This window comes from Schistosoma haematobium, chromosome 1 (genome assembly GCF_000699445.3).
Source record: "Schistosoma haematobium chromosome 1, whole genome shotgun sequence".
NCBI lineage: Eukaryota > Metazoa > Platyhelminthes > Trematoda > Strigeidida > Schistosomatidae > Schistosoma > Schistosoma haematobium.
The window spans coordinates 16359878-16379307 of record NC_067196.1 but is presented as its reverse complement, the minus strand read 5'-3'; the positions used below and the strand labels follow the sequence as shown (position 1 = coordinate 16379307).

At 34.1% G+C, this 19430-nt stretch overlaps 1 protein-coding gene across 1 annotated transcript; it reads right to left on the bottom strand.

Moving 5' to 3' along the window:
• Positions 1-673: 673 nt before the first annotated feature.
• TRAF4_2 (TNF receptor-associated factor 4) lies at positions 674-12599 on the bottom strand (the record flags this gene model as incomplete). The annotated part of the gene is made up of 6 exons (XM_035732700.2): positions 674-1086; positions 2973-3284; positions 5472-5828; positions 7162-7381; positions 10103-10391; positions 12533-12599. The coding sequence occupies 6 exons, from the start codon at positions 12597-12599 to the stop codon at positions 841-843; spliced, it is 1491 nt and encodes a 496-aa protein (XP_035586004.1). The 3' UTR covers positions 674-840.
• Between the last annotated feature and the right edge of the window lie 6831 nt (positions 12600-19430).

Sequence of the window (19430 nt, the reverse complement as noted above, 5' to 3'; positions counted from 1 at the left end):
GAAAATACACGAATTCATATACAATACTACTGTAACCCCCGAATTCTTGTCTTCTCTTTGGTTAGGACCAGAGAAAACAGTACTGTAACGAGTTTAACTTAACGCTGAATTGACGATTACATGATTGGTTGAAGTAAAATATTAACACCATTAGACACCGACTCAGCGGTCTAGAGGTTAAGCGTTCGCGCGCGAGACCGATAAGTTCTGATTCTGAATCCAGCGAGGCGAGATCGTGGATGCATACGGCTAAGGAGTCCTATACTAGGACGAAACGACCGTCCAGTGCTTTCAGGTTTTTCATGGTGGTCTAGTTTAAATTGACTCATAAATTCAACTATTAGATCATATATTATTTATTTGAGCTTATTTAAACTAACAATTTAATCATCTATACATCTTGATCTCTATATTTTCTCGTTCATTAAATACAATTAAAAACAAATTGATAATATTCGTGATCATCTTAAAAAATTATAATATATACTTAATCGGTTCATTTATTGATTCATCGCACATATTAGAACGTTTGAAACTACTTAAACAACCTTTAATTGAGATCATGAATCGAGTGGTGTTAGAGAACCATTGAAAACCTGAAAGCACTAGACGGTTGTTTCTTTCTATTGTGGGACTCCTCAATCGTTTCAATTTACTGATAACAAACAATTTAAATTACTACAAAACTTTTATTATAATTCATGACGAAACAAAAATTTTATTTTTCTAAAATCAAACTGAATCACGCAACAACAATAACAACAACAACAAGTTACAATATTCAATTATTAATTAAAGTCATTTAAGTAATATAAACATTCAAATGATCAAAATCTTTAATTAAACCGATACTACTTGATCCATATTCATTGTTACTTTTAAATAAATTTCATCATTCAAGATATAAGTTGACATTTCCATCAACTCTAATTTAACAAAACGTGGAGCACCAAAACATGAATTTCGTTCATTCATTGGTTTACCCAAAAATTGATTATAATCACCAGTTAAACTAGGATTAATTGTATAAACAATTGGTTTACGAGCATTGATCTCTGGATTTTGGTCAATCAATGTAAATGTTAACTAAAATTGAATAGGATAAAATCATTTATAAAAAGTCTTATTGAATGCATTACATTAAAATGTTAAAAACCTACTATGGTGTGTGCTAATGATATCAATAGATATAAGTAGTATGTATCACCGATTGAAAGTGAAATACCTAAAGGCAAAAGGTCAAGAAGATTGAAGAAAAGAGAAAGATAACAAAGAATGGTTGATGTGGAAATTAAGGAACAATGAAGTCTGACACAATTGGATGATATTTTACAAATGAATTATTTACTGTATGGTTCTCAGATTTCACCAAGAGATTCAATAATTTTGTGTTCAAATACATTCAATTGTCCCGCACTTGTATGTTCTCCTTCACTACACTACTACCTAACTAATTTTCGTATATTAGTTCAAAACCCTTCAGTATTTTTAAATATGATTATATTTCATTGGATATTATTATTATTATCTTTACGTAATATAGTAGGATGTATTTCATTTACACTTCTTTAGTATTCTTGTTCTTTTGTCAATCCAACAGATTTCGATGTGAATAAACTGTTAAGATGATTGAAAAAATACTTTCTTTAACTGGAATTATTATTATTCAAAGTAATTAGTCCCTTTTATACATTTCAACAGAACAATGAGAAGTCGAATTCGATTTGATAATAGTGATATATTTGTGCTAGATATTCCAAACAATCTAATTGTATATATACTTGACAAGCCACTTAATCAAATTCAACAATCTTCACAATCCTACATTGATCATAAAAATTAATTTAATGGAATTACAAATAAATATAAAGTGATAATCGTAAAAATAAGCACAGAAAATATGTTAAAATAAAATGAGAAGTTATCACACCGCCTTAAGTAGTAAAATAGATCAAGGATTAACGGGATAGATTCAGGATTACGTCCAGTTGTTTCTGTACATGCAAAAACAGTTTGATAGCTATGACTCCTATTAACTTAAGCATTCATCCTTAGGAACTCTTATACACCATTTTAAAAACTGTCTTAATATCAATTATATGTATTATGTTTCAATCATATGTTTTTCTATTGATGATTAAGGTTTTTCACTTCCTGTTCTTGCTAAAGCATTTAGTACTAACTGGTATTGAATGTGGTGTATACTTTCTTAATGGCTGAACTTAGAAAAATATTGGACATTGTTAAATTTTTTATTTATTCAGAGTATAAGACTAAATCAAAGCCTAGATTATTCATTGTAATTAAACGCTTGCAAAAGTATATTACTTACTTACGTCTGTTACTCCGTGTGAAGGATTATAGGCCGCCCACCAGCATTCGCCATCCAACCCTGTCCTGGGCAATCCTTTCTAGCTCTTTCCAATTGTTGTTCAACCTTTTCATATCTTCTTTTATTTCCCGACGTAATGTGTTCTTTGGCCTTCCTCTTTTCCGCCTTCCTTCAGGATTCCAAGTTAGGGCTTGTCTCGTGATGCAGTTTGACGATTTGCGTAATGTATGTCCTATCCATTTCCATCGTCTTTTCCTAGTTTCTTCTTCAGCTGGAAGCTGATTTGTTATCTCCCACTAAAGGCTGTTGCTGATGGTATCCGGCCAATAGATGTTGAGTATCTTGCGTAGGCAACCATTTATAAATACTTGTACCTTCTTGGTGGTGGTAGTTGTAGTTTTCCAAGTTTCAGCTTCGTACAGTAGAACTGCCTTGACTTTGGTATTGAAGATTCTCACTTTGATATTGGTTGGAAGTTGTTTTGAGTTCCATATGTTCTCCGCCTGTAGCTCTTCTAGAGTTACTGCCGGTTCCAAGCCCGGGTTGGGCATGGGGTTAGCGTCCCCATCCCGTAGAAAACTAACTCGCTAAAAAACGCTAACCAAAAGTATATTGCAAAACACATTTTCCATTTATTTACCTGATGCGAGAATGGCCACTGTAATAATGAATCGTGATCTCCACGAAAAAGACAAACGTATACTGACATATACTTTCCTCTTGCATCTCCATTTCCATATAATGAAACAGACAAAGCCATTCGATATCCATATCGATGAGTATAAAATGGAGAGCTGAATAGAGCAGTTTGTTTACCAGATTTAGCATTGTTTAATTTTTCAGCATATGAATCGATTTTCCAAAGAAAAGGGGCTCCGAAACATTGTTCTAATGCTGTGACACGCTTTATCTGAGACTCTAATGAATTACGGACTTCTGCATATGACTTCGTCTAAAAACAAGTAGACAGAAATATTATTAAACTACAGCTACATAAAAGTATTCTACATATACCGTTCTTTGATGTTTATTGAACCCAGAGTTTTAAATACGGTTACAAATATGTAGTTCATCAATTACTAGACACCTAGTGAAAGATATTTGAATGCTTAAACTAAAAAAGGAGAATTTTGGATTTCTACTACTACTACTACTAATAATAATAATAATAATACTGCTACTACTAATAATAATAATACTGCTACTACTACTACTACTACTACTACTACTACTACTACTATTCTTCATCATTGTTAGCGAATGGCTAACTGTTGCATAATATGTCGATCAAAAAGATTAGTACTGTAACATGAATGCATTGTGATCTTCTCAGAAATGTTAATTTAGTTTATACATTCTACTGATGTTATCGCATATATAAATTATATTCGTCAGAGATAATTAAACAATGGTATCTTACAATTTAATGAGTAACTTGAACATATCTGAAATCTATAAAAAATAGTTAGTAATGTATTGATAGTTAACAAAAATATACAATAAGTCGAATGTCACAACCATTCAAATTAATGAAATTTTTCATAGTTTCCAAATGATTTTCTAATCCCTGTGTGAACAATAATACTCGGATGGATGTAAGTTCGGCTGACAAATCCCAAATAGAATGAGATGAACATCTTGAATTACACTGTTGGTCATAATCCATCTATTCTGTATAAAACGTATTCTAACAAGTGTTGTTTTACCATAAACATCTATATGTCAGTATTCGTGTGGTTCTAGAATAACAGGTCACCTTTTGATTAAATATATTATCTAAATAATAAATCTTAGTATAATATTAGTTAATAGTTGATTGGTTTTTAAACATGTTTGATAATTACTGTGGCCTAAATTACATATGATGGTTTAAATCGCCGAGTAAACTTATTCTATTAATCTTTTTCTATAGCGACGGTAAACACTGTGAATAAAAGTATTTAAATTTAAAAGTTAAAAACTATTATTACTATTTTAAATTCATTTAGTGTTGTTTTTTTACTTGTATCTTCCCAGTGTTATTTAGGAGTGCAATTGATCAGTCTCTTGTTGGCATATAGGAATCCTGTGCCGATAGCCTGAAGTCAAAAGCTTTTTAAGCAAAGATGGATAGTAGCTAGTAGTGAAATCCATGAGGCGCGTTTCCTCTTACTTGGTACTCGTCGACTGGATGTACCTGCATCTCAGAATTGATGTTCGCTCCAGGACTCAAACCCAGCACCAAGTGAATTTAAACTTCACCCCATTGCACAAGCAGGTGGCTATCAGGACTCAATAAGTAAACGCATAACGCGATTCTGTTTCAAGCGAACGGTACTGGGTTCGATTCCCGGAGTCAGTAACAACTCTGAGACGCAGGCACATCCAGTTGACGAGTTCCAAATAGGACGAAACCTATGTCCTGGTTTCTACTGCTAACCACTATCTTTACTTAGTATAACTATCTTCTTTGAATGTTGAAACTTTGATGATAAACTGTATTATTATGAGTGATTAATTTTGAATTTTCTACCTTTTAGCAAGTACTTGTAACTGCACACTTCTTTACATCAATTTAAAATCATTATTATAACTATTCATTATATATCAGCCAATTACTGCTTCGAGACTCATATCATAGTGATTATTGGTCATTGATGAACTATATTTGTTAATCAATTCGTAGAAAGATCTGTTCAGTACAGGTTTCATAATCATATGAACTAACTATCAAGTCGGATCTATTAACGATTGTTTCATTTACACAAATTCAGAAAAATGTAATTATAATAAGATATTACTACAAAATAATAGGAATATCTAATTAAAGAAATCAGTTTAAATGATTTAAAATAAAATATCTTAACAGTATATTATTATATCATGCAATTAGTTCCCTTTAAATAAAGCAAGAACAAATATTGATGCAGAATAGTATGAATTTATAATATTTCGAGGTTTCTCATCAGCTGCTTACAACCAATTATGTAATAGAATTTTACATTGAGATAAGAAATAGTGTGAAACAGTTGACATAAATGAATGTAAATGATTGGAATGACAAAGGTATACAATAATAACTATATATATATATGCAAGAACAGGTTAGAGGTTATTAAGTGTTAGAATCAAGGCAACATTAATCTATTTTTTAACTTACTTGTGTTTCCACTAACAATGACATTTGTTGTATAGATAAATTGAGTAAATTTAAATGAACTATAAGTGATCTTTCTAAATGTATATCAATTTTATTTTTAAGACCACGAAATTCACAACCATGAATATTGAATGGACAACGTATATTTTGTCTAGAACATTCATTTTTTAAATGTTCTGTAATTAAACTTCTTGGAATTTTAATTTTTTCACATTTATTTGGACATGATACTGGATATTCACGACAATTATTAGTATGTTCAATTTCTTTTTCAGCAATATATTTCACATTACAAAATTTGCATTGTTTAATACGTTTTAAACAATCATTTCTAATATGATTCTCAATAGATTTTCTCTTACAGATAGATTGAAAAATATTTAAAAAAAAAGGGAAAAATAAATCTTGTTGATTAATATTTCATTTACTGATAATGTTATTATATATAGAAATGAAAAGTAAAAATTGGTTCCAATACGAGTTCATGTTTTGAGATGGTGAAGAAGATTTGTAACTCAGATGGATGATTTTTATGGTATAAGTTTGTGCTGAGGATGTCGTTTAGAAGAACGATGAAAGCTCCACGACCAAATCATCCAGCTCAAAGAACAAATTTTTATTCATTATTTATTTAGTTTAACACATAGATATTGGTACAAGGAGGCACCAAATGTATATGCGCCACACAAATTTCATTTGATATGTGTGAGGGCTGTGATACTGCCTGGGTGCCCAAACCGAAGCAGGTGATTTTCTTAGGGAACCACTCCCCGAGCCTTCGACCTGAAGGTCTGATCCACAATGCAGTGGAGCAACATCAGGAGATGCAGTCCCATGGAAGCTGGTGACGAACAATTGGTTCATATGCCATTTGTTCCCGCAGGATACTGGAGCCCATGTGCACCAATGGTTTGGTTTGAGATCCGGTTAAAGCGCCGGACATTCGCTTTTCGTCCTCTCTATTTCGTAAAAAACACCCCCGCCACTTGAAGGCAGTGAGTAGGACTTTCCTGGCAGACGCTATATAGACGTGGCCATGTGAGAGCATTTCGAGAGGAAGAGCGGACTCTTCCAACTCTCGGCCGTACCAGAGCATTTGGGGGCTCAAAGAACAAAACTCCATCAAAAAGCTCATATTTTGCTAACAAAATGACACATTTTATTTTGATATAAATAAATGACTACTTCATTCACTTATAGTGTGTTGGAGATACTTACTTTTATGTCAATTAAACTAATTATTAATGTCTTTTGAATCAAACTGTATAAGGAAGGCTTAAATGATAAATGATGAATAGATCTAAGTAAATGCCTCAATTACAATTGAATGCTAATATACAACATCTAAATTATCCTAATTCTCATTTTTAAACTTCTCTAATAGGCATAATTATAAGAGTAGTAATTCATGTTTTTATTTATTACTAACACACTGCGTCGAGAATCGGAAACAGACATGAAAAAGATGAACAGCAACTGGAAAGAACTGGAAAGGATTTCCCAGGACAGGACTGGATAGAGAGTTCTGGTGGGAGGTCTATGCTCCTCGACGTGGAGTAACAGGCATAAGTGAGTAAGTAATCCTACAAATTTATTTTTGGTTCGTCTCCAGGATAATTCCAAACACAGAATCAGTTTAAAGCATTTTTTTAAAATATTTACATCCATATGTTTTGTCATATTAACTAACTTGAGATTCTGTACCACATTCATTTGGGCATAAGACAATTCTATATTCACATTGACTGAGATGATAGCCTAGTTCACTGAGAATTCCTGTCCATGAGCATCCTTCAATATGATAAGAACATTTCACATTCAACCCATCCATGTGTTCTTGAAATGCTTTGTCCAAATGAACACGATCTTTTTTCAGATTTTGCTTGTCTATTGGGCATTTTGAAGTTGCTCTATCATAAATAGAAGATTTATTTTAAAATTAGGTCAATCATCATAAACGGTTTATTGTAAATATATTTCTTTAAATTTTATGCGGTGCTTCATACAAGTCTGTTTGAAATGTAGGTGAGGTATGAACGCCTGTTTACAATAGCTCATGTTGGAAAAATACTTAAGAGCTTAAAAAGCTTCAACTATAGAATTTTTTTAGTTGTGTCAGGAATGAACATTAAATTTATAATAATCAGTAAATATCGCGAAGAAACATTCCTCCAACCTCACCTCTCATACTTTCTAAGTTGACGAGATAGATGTAAAGACTATTTAGTGCATGTGTAATAGGATAGTTATACAACTGGATATAAGCAATTATCAGATAGGGTAAAGTTTAATTCACTTGGATAACGCGATGGCGTTTGAAGCTAACGGTACTGAGTTCGAGTCCCAGAGTGAACATCAACTCTGAGATGCAGGTACATCCAGCTGACGAGACGAAACGTGCGTCCTGGATTCCACTGCTAGCCACTATCCATCTTTGTTTATAATTATCAGATAGTTAATAGTGTTTTGACAACTATCAAAATCATAAGTATTCGTAACTAAGAAACTCCCAAATTGCTCAATACATTTTTTCAAATTTTCCCGGTTAAAATAAAACAAGTAAATTGTTTTGTTGGTCTGCTCTTATCACATTTCACTTGATGCAAAACAGATATTTGACGGTCACAAGACTACAAATACCGATAGTAACAGGTTACACTCCATATGCTATACAAATGCTTATCATTATTTCATTATATACATTTACATATTCCCTTAGGACATGTATCTGACATACAATATGAACTTCATTAACCAACCAATGGAGCTTTACAAGTGTTTGCTTAGTACATACAACAATAGTTTCATTTGAAATCCCGAAATGTCAGGAAGATACATAAATCAATTAACTTCATTATTATGAACAAAACTAGACTGGCAATAATAACTTGCTCTTCGGAATTACACTCAGAGTGGTCAACAACAAAATACTTCACAGTCTGTCTAACTAAACATCCAATTAAATAATCACGCAATCAAAAATTCTTCATTTACAAATCAGAATAAGATAGATTAAGCACATGAACCATATGCATTAGTTGACACACAAGTTTCTACTCATCTCCAGTCATAATATAATCCACATGTACAAAGCACGTCACTCAAGTGCCAATATCTCAGATAGTATAATGTGTATGTTGAACACTTTGTGTAACATACATGTGAATGTTTGACAGTTTCGTAGTTTCATGTAAATGGATTGACTGAACTGGAATTAGAGCGTTGATGTCAGTCAAGCATTTTATTTGTAATTTAGTTGATGACACTGATTGACAGAGATCCAAATGATGATTGATGTTGATTGGATGGTTGATATTGGAAAGCGTGTTTGACACCACAGTCGGTCAGTTGATAAGTCTACTGAGAAGTGAGGAAATGATGGGTGTTATCGTTAAGTCGGTTTGCACTTTCTGTCTCCATTCTCTCCTCATCCAACCTGTAATTTGTGTATTGCTTTTTACTATTACTTGTCAATATTCGGTAAGCAGTTCTATTGCTAACAATTCGTAGACGTATGGTGTAACGCAAGTTTATTTGCTGTGTAATATGCTAAAGCATTTTCATTGACCTGTGATATTGCCTGTATTTACTAATACAACTGCTTTCTCTAAACTCCTGTGAAAGTTATTCTCAATTTTGTATATTCCTTGGATCTTTGGTTAAACGCAACAGTTCACAGATTTGTGTGGTCTTACTTCCGATTTCGGCTGTTGACTAACTGTCTTTAACATTCGATATGATTATCGGCTGTCATTTACGCTATGGTGTGTTATTATTACGATATATGTTATTATTACACGAAGCCTTTCTCTTCCCAGACACACAGACGCGTTAATCGATCCAGATTTCTCACGAGTTGAGATAGTGATCAATGTATGTTTGTGCTCCTCAAATAAAACAACCGTTCTTTAGACAAGTCGATGTCTTCTTGAACTTTGGTTTAACACGTACATCAATCGTGTAGTTGGACGCTTCATTAAAACTAACAGTGATATCTGTCAACAAGATTCAACTCAATACCGACTGAGTGATTTCTCATCGAAACACAACATTAATTTCAATATATCTTGCGATGAAACTCAATCACATGTTACCATATCTGAAAGGTTTCTTTCTACAACGGTAGGTGCACCGTGGTTGAATGACTGAGATCTACTTTCAAAAGTTATCAACAAGAGGAATGTGATGAGGAAGTTATGAGAGAAACACCATGTTTAGTATGCAAAATTTCTATCCAGTTGACATCAGATCAACAGTGAAATTTCGAATCTGTATTACCTTTTAGTTTGACCAACTGTTAACATCAAATATGTTGATGATGATACACTGATACACTTGAATTCATTAAATGAATTCATATGATTATTATGCATTTATATCTGTGAATATTTCTTGTCTAATGATTTGTACATAGGTAATCATTTAGCTGTTCGTTGACGTGAATGCTTCCCTTTAACACTTTATGGTGAATATGTGATGTTGAGAGATCGAAAGTTATTTCGTAATGTTTAAATGGAATTCAGATATGATTACCATATCATTTTCGTTTTCATTCCACTTATAACACTCCATCAACTACGACAGTAATTTTTATGAATTGGAGAATTTGTTCATTTTTAATTTTGACCTACCTGAATATATCCGGTACACAACCAGAACAGCATCTGTGTCCACAATCTTCAAATAAAAATGGTACACGCAATACACGGTTGCATTTCACGCATCTATATGCATTATCCAACTGGTCTACGAATACAATCTCTGGTTCACGACTTATCTTATATTCAATTCCATGGATTTCGTCCTTAACTGTCTCCGACGATTTTGGCTCTTCATCTTCATTGGGTAGTTTCGATGTATTCAACGGATCAGTTTTTCTATTGGTCGTACTTTTCATTCGCGCCAAACGTTTCTTAGTTTCTGTACGAATATGATAAATTTATGGTAATAGTGCTAAATATTTATTCAAATGTACTGCGTAAAATTACAATCAAGCTAAAACGATTTACATCTGGTTTCTGTGAAATCAAAACAACTGAACTTTTACATATGTTTTATAATAATAAATTGAATACTTAATCATGATCATTGCCTCTTTGAGAAATTAATAAACTCATCAGTATGCAAATGTATTAGTTTCTGTCAACTGAATTCATGACAAAGTAATCATTCATTATAAATGGTTGATAGAATTTCATCAAATTTAAAGACTAAATAAGTGTAAACTAGTTCATTATCAATGATCAATTAATGTTAGTGCAACTCATGTTTCTGAAAAGTGTTAAACATATTTGGTTTTTTTATTTTTTTATTGTTTGTTTGAATCTTCCCATTAATATTTAGGACTACAATTGATCAGTCTCTTGTTGGCATGTGCGTATGCTATACGGATTACTTCGATATTGACTTAACTCACAAACATTATAAGCAAAGATAGATGATGATCAATTGCAATCCTAAACATCAATGGGAAGATACAAATAAACAATAAAAAGTGAATTTAAACTTCACTCCATTGCGCAAGCTAGTAACTAGCAGGACTCAGTAGCCATGTAGATAATATGATGGTGCTTGAAGTGAAAAATACTGGATTCGAGTCCCAGAGTACGGAACGCGCATTCTGAATTCCATTGCTAGCCATCATCTATCTTTGCTTATATTCATTTTATGTTGTTTTAAAGAGTGTACAGTTACTACTTTAGGAAGATAATGATATCTAACTAATCTTTCGACATCATAATGACTAATTTATAACAGGTTACTAAATGAGAATATCTTTTCTATCAAACTATTGTAAATTCGGTATAATAATTGATATAACTTCCTTTTTTATATCACAATAAACAGCTATTTGAATGACATATACATGTCAAGATTATTCTATATTTCACTATTATTATCATCATCCGTTTTTGTGACTTGATATTTTACCTGAAAAGTTTACATATGAACCTTTAAATGTTAAATTCTTAAACAGAATTCTTGGCTTACAAAATACTTTCTATATCTTATTTATCATATTCTTCATTTCATAAAATAATAATAATAATAAACCATTTTTTTTTATTTAAAAAAAAACCGAATTATGATTGGCTAAATTTAAAGAGATTTTATTGAATGGATAATTATAGTTTCTAAAATCTCGGCGAATGAATTTTGAAGTAAATCCAACGTTTTGTCGGGCAATCTGATTCAAATTTTTTTTTCAAGGAGATATTTCCTTCCTCTTTAATGTTTCACATTAACTCGGCGCCCAAATATTGTGAAACTATTCGATCAAATTTTATTGTTCAGTCAACTAACTAACCAACTTGATTTAAACAAATAAATTATATGAACAAAGAATATTCGTTTCAATAATTTCTTATCAGGTTCTACAATTCATAAATCCGAATTAATAATGAATTAGGTCAGATATAGTAAATAGGGGTGCATGCTGAATAAATTGTTCAGAAATGAACATTAATCAATTAACGTGATGTAATTGATTAATGTTCATTTTTATATCCCAAATTTATCTTATCATTATTATTATTATTATTAATATCATTGTTATTATTATTACATACACACAGTTCCCTTTATCATTTATTATTATTACACTTGATAACCTTTTTTGAGCAATTTATTCAGTATCCACCCCTAAATCTACTTTGACTTAATTTATATTAATCTACATCTTACGTAATTTCTGATTTTTATTCCATTATTTTCTCTTTCACCTCAAGTTGACCATATTTATTCTGATCATTTGTCGCACAATTTCATTTAGCTTATAAACTGATTCAAGTTAACACTTTATATTTGTCACCCAAATATTAACGAGTCGATTTTATATGAGAAACAAGCCTTGATTCATATGTTACCATCGTAACTGATGCACTCTGTCTTAAATCTGGCCAATTTTATGGATTATTAATTTGGATTTATAATTGTAGAACCTGATGAAAAATTATTGAAAAGAATATTCTTCGTTCATATAATTGTGTTTTAATATAATGGGGTTTTTCAGCGATAAAAATAAATTATTACTCGGTTTTAATTAATCGATATTTTCTTACCTTTACTGACATCTACGTTATCATTAAGTACTTCAGTAGATTTTGACAGAACATTAATTTCATTCATAAAAATTAATTAATCCCTTTCTTTAGTAAAATTTCCACTATGTAAAAAGGTAATCGGTTTTCATATATGCATTTATATATATAATTAGATTACTTGAATAGAGTTTTATAATGTTATGGATGTCATAGCAACTAATCATCATTTTATGTACATTGTTGTTGCTACGGTGTTTTTTAAGAAATAGTTTTCTAATGGTGTGTTTTTTACTTGATACTATGGTATCTATTATTCTTTATGAATGTAAAAGAATGAACTTTGTGGTTTATATATATGTACTTATATATAACCGGACAATCAAATAAACAGTACATAAATAATAATATGGCAAAATGAAATTTTAACTAAAGCTTATATAGATACATTAAAAAAGATTTTATTGTTTATATATAAATGCCCTTTTCCCGTTTTTAAATAGATTGGTTAACTTTCATGAAAAATGTTCCATCTCCTTATTTCTTTCGTTCTTTCTCTTTCGTTGTGAGTTAATTACTAATTTACTTCATTTAAGCAAAGATGGGTAGTGGCTAACAGTGGAATCCAGGATGCGCGTTTCGTCCTATTTGGGACAAGTGCCTACCAGGACTCAGATGCTAAGTGGATAACGCGATGACATTTTAGGCGAGCGGTACTGAGTCCCAGAGTGAACATCAACTCTAAGATGCAGGTACATCCAGCTGACGAGTCCCAAACAGGACGAAACGCGGGTCCCGAATTCCACTGCTAGCCACTATCCATCTTTGCTTATAAAAGCTTATGAATTAGGGCAATATCGAGGCATACGCACAGTATGCACATATGCCAATAACAGACTGATCAGTAGCAGTCTTAAACCTCAATGAGAAGATATAAACAAAACAATACCAAGTGAATTTAAATTCACCCCATTGCACAAGCAAGTGGCTTCGTCATAATTAACCACAACCCATATAGACAATCTAACCTCAGTGACCGGTTCAAGTTGGATTTGATCAAGTATGAAGCACTAAAAGACGGACTTGATGTTCACGAATAATTTATGTGTGTACCCCAGCGATTACATACTAATTTATATGAAATAGTAAATGCAACAAATAGCATTAAATTTCTCGTTCAATACAGTATCTATCCTACAGACCTTGTTGCGGCATCTTCGAATTCCACACAGAGCATATATATTAATGGGGGAGTATTGTAGGGCCAGTGAAATGTCACTGGGCCCATATCTAAATCACCCGGCAGTCAGATCACTGAACATTAAATAGCTTACCAATCCTCATCAAAGTCAAGGCAAACCAACGCGTATCAATCAGTTGCACGTCAAGGACTCGTTCATTGGGCCGTGGTCGTACTCTATTTCTTGTACCTACTTTTACTAATATATCTCCATAACAACGTTGTTTGTGTTGTACGGTCATCAGAGTAGTTATAGTACATGAGCACGCACATAAATAACTGTACATGAATGAAACTTTTGACAAGTATGATAAATACTTACTGTGTAACCGATACGTTTATAATGAAGCATATAACAGCCACATAAGTATTAAGTTTTGTGTCAGTTTATACAATTTTTAATCTCAGTCTATCATGTCGACTCATTACATGCTTGTAAATTTGATCAAGTGTCACAAGTATGTACAGTGGGCTGGAGTTATATCGTACCCACAGAGTCTGCGTTTATGTAAACATGGCGGGGGTAGGTGCCTCATTTACGGTGTCGTCGTAAGCCGTAGTAGGTGTTTCTGTGTTCTGATCTCAGTCTCGGTCATTTTATGATTTTACTAAAGCCTTTGGTGTTATAATGTGCAGATATTTTTATTGGTCATACAAGCTTTAAATTTTTCTGCCGACACAACCCTACTGTCATGGTGTTTGAATCAAATGATAAATGTTTTCCGAATAATCAGCATATTTTGATGCAATACACTCACTCATCTTGATGGTCTTCTGTTTTCACATCTTGATTCATTCGTAGCAACTAGATTGCTTTTAGATAATTCCTGGATTTTTATTGTGCTAAATACATATATTATATTATCGAGACAGTTGAGTCAAATTGAGCTCTAGTCAACTTATCTCTCAAGTTGGTCTTATCCATATCGTAGGATACTGATCATTGCACGTTGATCGATTGATGAAAGTGGTCAAGAACATTGAAAACTTACGAGTGTCGGTCAATGAATAGCATTAATAAAATCACGTGATAGTGAGATCATATTACGTACTTCTTCAACATATTCTGGCTAACATACAGCATTATTCCTGGATGCTTCTACCATTTCTCTAAGAGTTATTCTTGCAACATGGTTAGGGCTGGGCATGACAGAGAGTCATTGAATGGTTTGAATTCAACGTAAAGCATTCACACCATCCCCCTTCGACTGATGAATGAATGAAACACACAAGAATATCGGCTACAGTTAAACGGCTACTATTTTACCGTTTATGTTAAAAGTTCTATATCCGACTGCTGTAGCAATCACTCCCCAGACTAACTTTTAACATATGGAATTTGTCGACATCTTTGAAGAAATGTCAGGCCAGTGAGATGGTTCTGTGCACTGGCCAAAATGTTAATCGAACTAAGTCATTTTTGCGATGTACGGCTGAGAGCCAATCGATTCGCCAAACCTGATCAAGGTCATGGGTAGCTGGTGTAGATTAGTCACCAGCGTACTATGAAGGGTCATATGTCAGTGTTATAACTTCATTCCTCGTTAAAATTTCTCCAAAATGTACTGCTTTGGTAAAAATGTATTTATCCTAGCTAGTTACCAGGGTTGTAGATTCACTTGATTGCCACTGTAGGATAAGCCAGGTTATGTACTAAACCCAAGGTGTAACTTTAATGTAACCAGAAAAGCGCATTGCTCCTATTCCACTGGAGTAGGATTTAACATCCAACTTCAAGATCTAAAGACACATGATTTGGCTGGCTGTATTCAGTATTCAATATCATGGCTGGTATGAGTAAGGCATACAATATCAGACATCTCTGCGCCAAAGCCTTTGAACGCTTTGTAAATTGGCGACAACACGTAGGCTCTATGGTAGCTACTGCACTGAAATTCACGATAGTATTCAAGTTGTGTCTCACAAATACTGTTAAGTTTTGTCCCAAGTCTCATAATAGCGATGACAGTAGGTTACTTTCTCGAAGATTTCTGTGGTTGTGTGAGAAAATCTTTCTATGTTCGCACTTATGTACATCTTCTTGATTGTGAAGTGAAGCACACTTCCATAATTGAAAACACTTAGTGTTATAACGAGTAATTCTTGATACTTTTGTTTTTGATATCTATATTAAATTAAGTACTACCTTTTAAACAATATGTGCTTGATCTGTCCAGAAAAAATAGAATACATAATAGAAACTTTTCTTTGCTAAACTTGACTGCTCTCTTGTGTTTTTTCATCAACTTATCGATTTAACACAATTAATATATAATTATTTATTGAGTGATTAGTTGTTGAACAACTGGGTGGTAATACTTTTTTATGTAAGAATATACATTTAAGTCCAGACCAATATATAGAACCACCACTTGCCCAACTACTTTGTTTTGGGTTTCGAAGGAGCAAGGACACTCTTGTAGCTTTTCTAGGGTTATTACCTGTCCCAAATTCGGGTAAAGCAGGAAGGTTGGGCATAATGTCAGCATCCCCATCCCATATGAAACATCTTTGCGGAAAGATGCTAGCCATAAGAAATAGGTTAAACCATTGAAACTCTGTTCTTTGAGTTGAACAATCGTCATACAGAAGGCATAAGACGCCTCATGGTGAAAGCCGAGATTCTTCAAAACTCACGAGGACGATTCCTCTTCTAACAACCGAGGCAACAACCAACGTAGGTACATGCAAGGTTCGGATAATGATGGAGATCAGGAGGACCTAGCGAAAAGCTGCGGGAATGAGGAGACACAACTTGACAGTTCCCGGAATCAGTAAAACCCATTGGACCCAAGCTGTACAGAAACGTTTAGCTTCGAGATAGACGCTGTTGTGCTCAAATAATGGAAGAGAAAATGCTTCGCACACGCATGGTGTTGCATTTACGCTGTCCAAAGAAAAACGAAAACAAAGACAAAGAAAGTCAAGGAACAAGCTGAATACACTTAAACAAACAAACAAGTGAAAAAGAGCACTAGAGCCTACAAGCAGAAATATGTGGGACAGTTAGCAACAACAGAGAATAAAGCTGCAAAAGAAGGAAATACGAAATAACTATATGATACAACGAAGAAACTAGCAGGGGAATATAGTAAACCAGAGAGACTGGTCAGGGAAAAAGAAGGCAAGACTCACTGAGATTCAGAAACAGAAAAACAGATGGGTAGAATAGTTCGAAGAACCCTTTGAATATATCAGAACCATTTAATTCACCAGATAACGAAGCACCACACACAGACCTTCCTACAGCTGTCACTCCATCAGTGATCGAAGAAATCAGGATAGTCATCAGACAAATCAATAACGGGAAAGCAGCAGGACGTGATAATAAGCCAGCGGAAGCACTCAAATCAGATATGGAAGTAACTGCGAATGTACCCCACGTTCTATTCAGGAAGAACAAGTGCCGACGGAATGAAAAGGTTACCCCATCAAGATAACAAAAAAGATATTTGAGCCAATATGAAAACTACAGAGGTATCACACTACTGTCAGTACCAGGAAAGGTTTTCAGTAGTCTTACTGAACCGGATGAATGACTCAGCAAACTCCCAACTTCTAAATCAACAATCCGGAATCCGAAAGGATCGGTTGTGCATAGAACAAATCGTGACACTACGGATCATAGCTGAACAGTCAACTGAGTGGAACTCGTCACTATAAACCTACTTCTTTGATTATGAGAAAGCATTTGACAGTATGGACAGGAAGACTTTTGGAACCCTCTTCGACACCATGGTGTGCCTAAGAAGATCAACACCAGATGAAATTTATACGACTTACTAAAGTGCAAAGTCATGCATGGAGGACTGATGACAGATGAATCCCAAGTGAGGACCGGTGTCAGAAAAGGCTGTTTACTCTCCCTCTTCCTCTTTATTCTGGTGGTTGACTAGGTTATGAAGACCTCCATGTTTCAGGTGGAGCACGGTATACAATGGACAGCTTCCATCCAACTAGACGATACATTAAGCTTACTTGGCTGCGTTGCGGATAATATCATCCTGATTTTGACTTTGCAGACGATTTAGCTCTTCTATCCCATACACACCAACAAATGAAGACAACTAGTGTAGCAGAAGCCTCTGCATCTGTACGCCGTAACATACACAAGGGAAAACACAAGATCCTCAAATACAACACGGCAAACAGCAACCAAATCACGATTGGTGCATGGGTTCCGGATGATATGGAGACGTTCACGCGCCTGGATAGCATCATCGACAAAGGAGGAGGATCTGATGCAGACGTAAAGGCAAGGGATGTAAGAGTGGTGACAGAATCCCTACAACTGGGGAGTATATGGGACTCAAAACAACTGTCAATCAACAGCAAACTCAGAATCTTCAATACGAATATTAAGACAATTCTGATAAAACATTACGGAAATCACCAAACTGCATCACAAAGCGAGCGCTTAGCGGGAATGATGAAGGGAAACTGAAAAGATGAAGTCTGAAGAACACGCTGCGTCGAGAATTGGAAGCAGATATAAAAAGAGTGAATAGCAACTTCAAACAACTGGAGGGTATTACCCTCCAGAGTTCGATGAAGAATGCTGGTGAGCGGCCTATGCTCCTCCACGAACGGTATCAGGTGTAAGGGCACGCGTGTTCAAAATAACTTCAATATTTACTCCTCATTCCAAACTGCTTTAATTCATAAACCTCAACGGCATACCTATGTTTTACTAGTGACTATCGACATACCAGTAATCAATGTGTCTGAGCCATTTTGAAGCTTTGTATTATCACTATTAGTACATCTTATCCTTCAATCTAACGTTACCTGAAAATTAGAATGATGACGACACAATCAGTCTCTGATCTGCCTATTTCTGTTTGTCATATATTTGCAGTCTTAAAGTAATCTAACCAAATGCTTCACGTTTGGTTTCGACAAACCTGTTTCAGTGATATCTCCTGTCCTATGCGAACTTTTGGATTGGCTTATTGTGCTATGGAGGGTAATGTTATTAGCCACATGAAGTTAAACGTATGATGAATGAGCCCTTTGTTTCTTCTAGGCTGGACGTACACATACTGCACACTTTTTCGATCGGTGGAACAAAATGACTGGAATCTCCTATTAACATAACGTAGTGCATGATTACTGGCGATACTGCACATCAATTCTTTGGAGAATGGGATAGATTTTTATGCAACAGTGTATGTTCACAACCTACTATGTAAGAAACTGTGATCACTATTCGTCAGAAAGGGTAGTTATTCAGTATTAGTACAGAATCGGTTCAGGCAGTGAATTATCTCTGAGCCCTAGCCAATAATCCGTCAAGCCAAACAGTTTCCGCGTTAAGAGGCTGGTCATTAAACAATGAATCTTTAAGCGAACTTCATCATGGTCAGTTATAACCAACGCGAACTGATCAATTAAATGACATGGATCGGTCACTGAGATTGTCTGTCCGTACTCTTTATTTCTCGAATATATTATTCCTTACACACGATATTACTTTACTGAGCTTCTATTCGTTGTCAAATTGGGGCGTGGAAGTAGAATAGCCTGAATGCTACTTCAGAGTACGGGAAGCAGGGAAATTATCGCTTGCGGCAACTTCGACATAAGACTATCTAAGATTGAAAACACACCACTCCTGTTCAACTATAGTAGATTAGAAGTCCACAAATACTTAGACCCCCCTTTCAATACTTCTGCCGA